This window comes from Mus caroli, chromosome 16, assembly GCF_900094665.2.
Source record: "Mus caroli chromosome 16, CAROLI_EIJ_v1.1, whole genome shotgun sequence".
Taxonomy (NCBI): Eukaryota; Metazoa; Chordata; class Mammalia; order Rodentia; family Muridae; genus Mus; species Mus caroli.
Window position 1 is genome coordinate 19,242,006 of NC_034585.1, and position 10,446 is coordinate 19,252,451.

Here is a 10,446-nt window from a genome sequence, read left to right on the forward strand (position 1 = left end):
TCTGTAGACCAGGCTGGCCTCGAACTCAGAAATCCGCCTGACTTTGCCTCCCAAGTGCTGGGATTAAAGGCGTGCGCCACCATGCCGGGCCCCTTCTTAAATCTTGATGGGGTTATTTCTGTGTGCTAGCTGAAATAATCATGAATTGAGTAAGCTTTTGTATTAGAACTGTTTTTAAATTGCAACTTTAGAAGTGACTGCTTTATTTTAGGTCTTTTCCAACTCTTCATCTTGTGAGCTGATGAGTTCTGGATCCTGCAGCAGCATGCTGAAACTGGGTGAGTGCTCAGGAGATTCTTGCTTGCCTGTGCTTGGAGCCCTGTCCCCTAAGTGTTATGAATATGAATGGAAAACACCAGTTTGGATTAGGATTAAATAAAGGCATAATCTCTTTACCATCCATAAAAACAAATACAAGTTTTATCTTAAATTTCTAGGACAGCAAATGTCTTTGGTTTTAGAGTTTTTCAGATTTTTTGGGATGTCTGTATGGAGCCCAGCAGTTGAACATCCCTGAGGTAAACTATGAAATCCAAAGCTGGAAACATCTGCATCAGTATCAGGTTTTTACAGGAAGGATGTTTAACCCAGAGCTCTCCTTTATAATTTTTGTCTGAGTTGACTGCTGTGTTTCCTGTTTATAAGCATGATTCTTTTTTTTTTTTAATATTTTTTATTAGGTATTTTCCTCATTTACATTTCCAGTGCTATCCCAAAAGTCCCCCGTACCCTTCCCCACATATAAGCATGATTCTTAATGTGACTTCAGATCAAGGCTTATAGATTAAAAAACAAGAAAGGGCTGGCATATGCTAGGTGTTTAAGAGTGTTTATTGCTCTTGCAGAGACCTGTTTGGATTTCAGCACCCACATGAGGCATTTCACAACTGTCTCTAACTCCTGCTCCAGGGGATGTGATGCCCTCTTCTGGACTTTATGCATACTGTATACACATGCACATATCCACACACAGACTCATAGATGCATACACATATAATTTTAGAATAATAAAGATAAATCTTAAAAAATATATTCCTGAGAGCTTACTGTTTTCCCAGCACTGCATCCTAATGGTCAGGAGTAACAGAAGACCTTATTCGTGCTTTCAGAGTCCATCATGTATTTGTTGAGCAATCTTAAGTTTCTGATTCCTACAGCTGTATAGACTTCAATATTAGACACTAAAGTGGACTTGTAATTGTGTGTACTGCATAAAATGTTATTGTGAGGAAAGCTGAGCAAAGGACAGAGTTCTGAGAAACTGTTTTAGTGACTGCCGTGCGATTGACTTGCAGTTTGAGAGGAGGAGGAGGAAGGGAGTGAAAGTCAGTGTTCGAGCAGCCGAGGTTCAGGGATCTGAAGTAGAAGGAGCTAAGAAGCGAGGCTCACCGACATACTCCTCAAACTTGTTAGCTAAGGCTCCTCGTGTATAGCCCAGAAGTGCAAAGTCGAGGAAACCTGTACCCTGTGTATTAGTTCTTTGCCATTGCTGTGACAAACAGCGGAGGGGACAGGTTGGGGAGAAAGGTCTGCTTTAGCTTGTGGTTTTCCAGGGCTTGGGCTGTGGTTTCTTGGGAAGAATATCAGAGCAGTGGAATCTTGTGCCAGAGGAGAAACAGGTTTACTTCATTACAGACTGGCAAGCAAAGAGAAGAGAAGATATTGTCTCCTTCCCTCCTCCTCTTATGTAGTGCAAAACTGCAGTCCACAGTCAGGGTGGTCTTTATCCCTCATTTAGTCTGCTGTGGAAACCTCCCGGATACTAGACTTAGCTCAGCAGTCTCGTCAGTCAAGTTGGCACTGAAGATTGGCCATCAAAAGCCATGCCATCCCTACGTGATTCCCAGACACATCACTTTAGACCGTTACACTCTGCAATTAAAATAATTCCAAAGGACTGGAAAAATGGTGATAGGCTATTTTTAAAGTCTTTTTAAGGTTTATATAAATAGATTTTGGCTTATACATATTGTTTTAATATCAGTTACTTGATTACTATTGTGGTTTTGTAGTAGTGAAATTGAACTTGGGATCTCATGCATGTTAGGCAATACTGTACCCCAGAACTACCCTGCTAGCCCCACCATGACTGTCCTTTAATTTGTTTATAACATTCATGCTGGATTACTATGCTTTTAAAAAATAGAGCTTTAGTTCTACATGTAAGTAAGCTTTCTGTCCCATTCAGACTGCTGACTGGTATCTTTTCTTCTCATTATAAATATGTTGTTAAAGGTAATAAATCTCCTAACGGAATAAGTGACTATCCAAAGATCAGAGTGACAGTGACCCGAGATCAGCCACGGAGAGTCCTGCCCTCCTTTGGGTAAGTTAGATGGTCCTCTTCTGTAAGTGAAACTCACTGTTAGGCGATTTCACTGTGTTCTGTTACATAATCTGAGGGTACTAGCTGGGTAGCATGTGACGAGTTAGACTTGAGCTGGTTTCTTTTCCAGCTATATTACATGTCCATAGTATGACTTGGTTTTGAAAACCATTTTAATATATTTTATTTTTAATAATTGTATGTGTATGAGTATTTTGCCTAGATACCAGTGTAGCACTTTCATAGCTGGTGCCTGAGGAGGCCACAAGAGGGCACTGAACCTCCAACCCTGGTCCTCTGGAAAATCAGCCAGTACTTTTAATCACTGAGCTATCTCTGTAGCCCCCTGTCTTATGTTTTTATTTATCTTTGAGAATTTCACACAATGTACTTTGATCATGTTCATCTCCAACTTCTCCCAGGTCCTCCCCCACCTCCCTGCCCACTGAACTTCTTGTTCCCTTTCTCCTGCCATTCCTTTTCCTCTCCTTTTCCCTCTCTCTGTCTCTCTCACTCTCTTCATGTCTCTCCTTCTTGTCCCTCATCGAGTCTGGTTTGTGTTGCTAGCTACTCCTGTATAGAACTTGCCTTGATAGATATAATAGATATACCTGGTGTCACTCCACTTAAGAAAACTGACTTTCTCTTTCCTACAAGCAGTCAGATACCAATAGCTCCTCAGCTAGGGACTGGACTTTGTCCTCACTGCCATGCTAGGCTTTTGTTTGGCTTTAGCTTACACAGCCTTCGTGCACGCTGTCACAGCCTCATTGTGATTTCATGGGTACATCTGCCTGTTGTATATGGAAAAGAGTGTTTTCTTACCACTCGTATCTATCACCTCTGGTTCTTGCTGTCTTTCTGCCCTCCCTTATGTAGATCCCTGAACCTTGAAGTGAGAGGTGTGATATAGACAACCCATTTAGGGCTGAGTATTGCAAAGTCACTTATTCTCTGTACATTGGCCCATTGTGGGTGTCTGTGTTAATAACCACCACTGAGAGAAGCTTGTCTAATGAGACTTGAGAGATGCACTGGTCTGTGGTTATACCCATGATTAAGAGTCATTTTATCCCAATGGAGAAGCTAGAGAAAGTACCCAAGGAGCTAAAGGGATCTGCAACCCTATTGTCGGAACAACATGATGTACTAACCAGAACCCCAGAGCTCTTGTCTCTAGCTGCATATGTATCGAAAGATGGCCTAGTCGGCCATCATTGGAAAGAGAGGCCCATTGGACTTGCAAACTTTATATGCCCCAATATAGGGGAATGCCAGGNCCAAAAGAATGGGAATGGGTGGGTAGGGAAGTGGGGGGCGCTATGGGGGACTTTTGGGATAGCATTGGAAATGTAACTGAGGAAAATATGTAATAAAAATATTAAAAATTAAAAAAAAAGTCATTTTATTGCTATGTCTATTTAGCAGAAGAGTACTAGTGAATCCCCTCCTCCCAGCCCAGTGACTTATCTGCCTTAATGAGGTTCTTGGTCTTATTGACAATGTCCATGTGGGTTTTATCTCATGGAGCAGGCCTTAAATCTAATTAGAATTGGCTGGTTGCTCCCATAAAATGTGTGCCATTGTTGTACCATCATTATAGCTTGCTGGGCTCATGGCTGGGGAGTTTGGTGTCTGTTTTTCTTCTGGTGGCATACATAGCATCTTCCAGCTTGTAAGCCAGCCAATGTGGTGTAAGCTTTCTGTTGAGTACCATTTAGATTTCTCTATGTTCTGTGACTCAAGTATTTGGTGGTTTTCAGGAATAGGGATTACTGTCAAGTTCTGGAGGGTAACCAAAAGCATTGGCAATAGCCTGTAATGTTTAGGGGGTTGGTCTATAGGATTCCATTAGCCACCAACTCAAAAAAGAGGTAGCCCATTCCTGGTACCGGCGATTTTCTTTGGTAGTATGAGGCGTCCAATTAGGGAATACACTTTCTTCTCAGTAGCTTTAATAATTTTCTCCAAATTGACCACATTTTAGAACACAAAGCAAGTCTCAATACAAATGTAGGAAGAGTAAAATAACATCCTGCATCCTATGTGACCACAAAAGAATAAAATTAGTCATCCACAACAGTAAAAACAGCAGGAAGTATCCAGACACATGGAAACTAAACAGCACACTATTAAATGACAGTTGGATTAAGGGAGAAGTCAAAAGTGAGATGATGACCATCCTAGAATTAGGGGAAAGTGAAAACATAGCAGCTCATCTGTATTTATGTGTATGAGGCCAGAAGAGGGTATTAGAACCCCTGGAATTACACAGATAGTTATTAAACACTTTGTGGGTGCTAGGAACTGAATCCTGGTACTTCGAAAGAATAGCAAGTGTGTTAAATTGAGCAATCTCTCCAGCCTCCTTGAAAACTATTTTTTATTTATTTATTTATATTTTTTTTCCTTTTTTTGTTTTTTTGGTTTTTTTTTTTTGGTTTTTGGTTTATGGTTTTTAGTTTTTGGATTTTGGTTTTTTTTTTTTTTTTTTGACAAAGAGTTTCTCTGTGTAGCCCTGGCTGTTCTGGAACTCACTCTGTAGACCAGGCTGGCCTCAAACTCAGAAATCCGCCTGCCTCTGCCTCCCGAGTGNCAGGCTGGCCTCAAACTCAGAAATCCGCCTGCCTCTGCCTCCCGAGTGCTGGGATTAAAGGCATGCGCCACCACTGCCAGGCGAGAACTATTTTTTAAAAGAATCAACACTCATTTCTTTCAAACTGTGTGTGTATGAATGCAGAAAAGTACATAAATCTTAAATATAGCCTGATAAATTTTATACACTGAATTGTTCTATTAAATATTTTTTTCAGTAATTTTCTTTCCTCTTAAATTTTACATGCATTTAGTAAATATGTGTGTAAAAGTTCAAGACAGTTTGTGAGAGGCAGTTCTCTGCATCATGCAGGATCCAGGGATCAAATCCAGGTCATGAGGCGTGGGATCGAGCTCTTGTGCCCTTTGAGCTCCCTTGTCGGCTGTCCTCTGTGTGGTGTTACATTCTAGGGTTCCTATTGCGTGGCATCTAACTAGATAGTCTCCTGTCTCTTCTATGCCTTTTTCCTCTTAAAACCATGTGGTGGAAGCTGGGCGTGGTGGCACATGCCTTTAATCCCAGCATTTGGGAGGCAGAGGCAGGTGGATTTCTGAGTTCGAGGCCAGCCTGGTCTACAGAGTGAGTTCCAGGACAGCCAGGGGTACACAGAGAAACCCTGTCTCGAAAAAAAACCATGTGGTGGAGATCTTTAATCCCAGCACTGGGAGGCAGAGGTAGACAGATCTGAGTTCAAGGCCAGCCTGGTCTACATACTGAGTTCCAAGATAACCAGGGCTACAGAAAGAGACCCTGACTTGAAAAACAAAAACACCCTCCCAAAAAGCTATGTTTTATTTGTTTTTGTTGTTATTGTTTGTGGTTTTGTTTGTTTGGGGTTTTTTTTGTTATGTTGTTTAGTTTAGCCTATGGTCTCAACCACGTAGTTCACACCAGACTGAAATTTATTATGTAAATCAGATTGTCCTGAACTCACTATGTATTCCAAGTTGGCTTTGAACTCTCAATTTTTCTGTTTTCACCTCCTGATCTTTTTTTTTTTAAAGCTCTCTCATGGTTTTTAAATTGTAAGAATCCTCTCCAATCTGCATGAATTTATTCTATAAGTATCTTGTTCCAATTATAAATGTTCAGTGCCTTTTCATATCTTCAAAGCTGTTTATTATTTTTACATTTCTTTGACCTTGCTTTTTCTGTTCCCCAGATCCCGGGGCTTTCTCTCAGTCTGTCTACTGCCTTGCTTTATTTTAGTCTTATCCTTCAAATTAATGTCTTTATTAAAACTTCTGGGCCTGGAAAGATAGTTAAATAAATAAAGTGCTGCTGTACAGGCTAAGTTTGGGTTCCTAGCTCACAGGTAAAAGCTATAGCACAGCTGTACACTTCCGAAACCCACAGTGCTGGCAGTGGGAGAAACAGGCATACGTCTGAGCTCATTGGCCAGCCAGTCTAGCCGAATTGATGAGCTCCCAGGCTCTGGGAGACCCTGCCTCAAATATCAGGAGAAGAGCAGCAGTAGGCATACCGTATTAGCCTCTTGCTTTTATATGCACAAGTACACACATGCAAGCATGAACACATGCAAATTCAAATCTAGCAATCCTTGGCTAACTACGTATGATTGAAATGGAGATCTGCGTGGCCTTAGGGTTGATCTGGGATTGAGAGCACTTGTTGCTCTTGTAGAGGACCCAGCCTTGTTCAGTTCCCAGCACTCAGATGGAACTTGAGTTCTACAGTTCTGATGCCTTCTTCTGGCCTCTATAGGTACTGCATGCACACCTTGCACATATGTACATATAGACAAAAGCACTTATACATAAAATAATAAAATACATATTTAAAACATTTTAAAATGAAAGTCTGCTGTGGTAGTACACACCTTTAATTCCAGAACTTGGGAGGCATAGGTTGGTAATATCAAGTTCAAGGACAACCTGGTCTATATATAGCCAGTTCGAGTCCAGCTAAGGTTATATAGAGAGATCCTGTCTCAAAAAGAAAAGGGGAGCTTGGGGGAAGGGGAGAGGCTGACTGACTAATTAAAACTGGGGTGCTCTGAATTTGGGTGGAAGATAAATTGTAGAGGTAGGAGGGAAAGTAGTAATTGACACAAGAGTATCTTGTATCAGAACATGAAGGAGGACTGAAAGACTCGTGAAACTCCAGCCCAATTTGGGGAAAAGCTTGATTGGTATTTAGTGGCCAAATAGGGGACAATTTAAACATCAAAATGAATAAAGCTTGTAACACCAATACCAGGGCGTGGGTATATACTGTGTAAAGGCAGATCTCCATAGGAAATGCTGAGAAAAGAGTGCAGAAGGCATGCAAGACAGTGACTGTCACAGTAATGAGTGTATGGGTGAGCCTTGGCTGAGCAAAAGTGGGGATTTGATAAGGCCTAGAATACTTATATTAGCATTACAATTTCTCCCCCCTAAATTCCTTATTAATTATAAAGGAGAGAAAAGTGTTACAGAGAAACCAATCTGATACTTGAGACCACCTAAATAGATAATTGGTGCTGGCAGTGGCACAGAGGAGAGCAGCCTCCAAGCATATTGCACTGAGGTGGGCATCATCACTCACTGTTGTATCTAAACTTACCTGTGAAAGTAGTTTGTGAAATGAAAATGCATTCTACAAAACCACAGGCTTGCACTCTATTTTTAAGTTAAAGATGCAACAAAATTCAGTGTGAAATCTGAGTAGCTAGGCATACTGCACTGTCCCAGCATAGAAATTGCTAGCATGTAGCTGGTATTTCCATGGTGCCCAGCAAGTAAAGGACAAGTATATAATACAAGAGAGAGGAATGTGCAGTGGGGGCTCAATCTGGGGCTGGAACCCTGGCTATGAGGACAGCTTTCATATGACAGCCCTAGTAGTCAGAGCAGACATTCTATAAGGAAATGCTGGTATGTCCACCACTGCAAATGGTGGTTGTTTAGAAATGAGTGGTCTTAAACGAGATCAGCAGAATAGTTGCATGACCTAGGAGCTTGGATCTCAATCCATGATACAGTCTTTCGTTTTCTTTTATTCTCCAGTTTTACGCTGAAATCGGAAGGCTATAATAGAAGGCCAAGTGGTCTTCGCCATAGCAAAAGCAATCCAGAGAGTTCCTTAACATGGAAGCCTCAGGAGCAAGGTATGACAGAGATGATTTCTGAAGACGGTGGCAAGGGTGTGAGGCGTCCCCACTGCACCGTGGAGGAGGTAAGCCCTTTTAGCCTGGTATCTTTTTTATTTTTATTTTTCTTTTTTCTTTTTATTCTCTTATTAAATATTTTTTATTAAATATTTTCTTCATTTATATTCCCTTTCCTAGTTTCCCCTCCAAAAATCCCCTATCCCCTCCCCTCCTCCCCCCTGCTCTCCACCCACTCCTGCTTCCTGGTGCAGGCATTCCCCTATACTGGGGCATAGAACCTTCACAGGACCAAGGGCCTCTCCTCCCATTGATGACCGACTAGGCCATCCTCTGCTACATATGCAGCTGGAGCCATGTGTCCCACCATGTGTTTTCTTTGATTGGTGGTTTAGTCCCAGGGAACTCCAGTGGTACTGGTTAGTTCATATTGTTGTTCCTTCTATGTGGCTGCAAACCCCTTCAGCTCCTTGGTACTTTCTCTAGCTCCTTTATTAGGGAACCCTGTTAGCCTGATATCTTAAAGAAATGTATTTAATGATTTTTTTTTTAGTAATAATTTGTGTTCTATGATATAAAATTCAAAATGTACCAAAAGGGTACAGCAATTAAAAGTGTCCCAGCATCCCTTCCCTACCTGACCTCCTCACCTGCTTTGACTCATGGTACCTACTGTTGCTGTGCAGTCCATGCTACTCTAGACACTGAGTGTCAGATGCCAGGTCCACTGACAAAGAAAGAAGGAATCCTGGAGGAAGAGATTACTTTTTAATTATATGTTTTGAAGACAGGGTCTCTTTACATAACCCTGGCTGTCCTAGAACTTAGTATGTAGAGCAGGCTGGCCTTGAACACACAGAAATGTGCTGCCTCTGCCTCCTGAGTGCTAGGATTACACAGAGCACCACACGCCTTGCCTGGCTTATTTATGTAAACCTTCATAAGTGTGATTGAGTAAAGGTGGTAAGTGCTGCTCCACGCTTCCCTTCACCTTTCAGAGCACTTAGTGCGGCGAGGAGACGGGGCTTCGCTCTCTCTTGAGATCTTCATTTACTTCTGTCTCTAGCATTCCCCAGTACCATCAGCTATTTTAATTTGATAGTTGGTTTTGTGAGCTATCTGTCCCGGATACTGCACTAGTTTTAAGTAATTTAGTATCTGAATCCTGAATACATTTGTCCCCTGCCTTCATGAGTTTTACATAAATAACTTATAATTCAGCAGAAAGGCCAAGGGAATAGTGGGCCAGAGGCTGTCTGAGAGTTTTAAGAAGAGAAACTTTAGTGCTTTGAGAGATCTTCGATGACTGTGTAGGCAGATTGTAGGACAATGGGTAGTCAGTCTTATAAATGTGTTTGTCAATTGAGAATATCACAGAGCATTTAGGAAGAACCTGAGGCCCAAATTGCAGCTCTGGATAAATACGCCACTGACCAAAATGCCCTTTGTGTTTAGGGGGGAGATGCTGACTTCAGTTTTGGACTTTGTTTAAAGTGCCCATGAATCCTGCCAGAAGACCTCTCCTGTAAACTCTGGATATATGTGATGGGAATTTTGAGAAGAAGGCAGTGTTAGAGACACACATTTCTGGATTTTCTACATTTTGATGTCATTTAAATCAAGTGAGCTGAAAAGATGATTCAGGGAAGACTGTAGTGTGAGAGGAGCTCTGGGCATTTATGGCAGGCAGAAGAAATTAGTCGGCAGTGCAGACTGAGGAGGAGGAGGAGGAGGAGAGCAATTACAAGAGTTTCTTGTCAGGAAGGGCCAGGCGAGGTGAGCTGGATGAGATGCTAAAGGGCGACCATACAGCACAGGACTGAACCCATGCAGAGTAATGTGGCTACAAAGCCACTGGGGACACGGGGAGACCACTCCAACTAGAAAGTCAGGAGCCGCAAATTTCTTGCTATAAAGGGGATTATTTCTGCTGATGTTTTCTGTTCAACTCGGTTTTCTTCAGCATAGTTCTGTCAAAGATGCAAATACCTCCACGATCTAACACAGTGGTTCTCAACCTTCCCAATGCTGCAACTCCTTAATACAGTTTCTCATGCTGTGGTGACCCCAACCATAAGATTATTTTCATTGTTGCTACTTCATAACTGTAATTTTGCTTCTGAAATGAATTGTAAATAACTGTGTTCTCTAGTGGTCTTAGGGCGACCCCTGTGAAAGGGTCATTCGGGTCTAACAGATAATGTAAAGAGTGAAGCAGGGTGGGAAGCAAGTGGCCGGCCTAAAGGGGAGGGTTCCAGGTGGCTGCTCTCTAAAGAGCTCAGGCTTTGGGTTTTTGTTTTTTGTTTGTTTTTTTTTGAGACAGGGTTTCTCTGTGTAGCCCTAGCTGTCCTGGAACTCATTTTGTAGACCAGGCTGGCCTCGAACTCAGAAATCCGCCTGCCTCTGCCTCCC

General features: G+C 42.0%; 1 protein-coding gene across 4 annotated transcripts in view; it reads left to right on the forward strand.

Annotated features, from left to right (window-relative positions):
- Senp2 (SUMO specific peptidase 2) overlaps window positions 1–10,446 on the forward strand; it is a 37,516-nt gene that overhangs the window by 6,540 nt on the left and 20,530 nt on the right. For all 4 annotated transcript variants that reach the window (XM_021184853.2, XM_021184856.1, XM_021184854.2 and 1 more), the window contains 3 exons: window positions 212–278; window positions 2,236–2,326; window positions 7,934–8,102. In XM_021184853.2, the coding sequence (XP_021040512.1) occupies window positions 212–278; window positions 2,236–2,326; window positions 7,934–8,102 (327 nt within the window). The remainder of the gene's footprint in view (window positions 1–211; window positions 279–2,235; window positions 2,327–7,933; window positions 8,103–10,446) is intronic.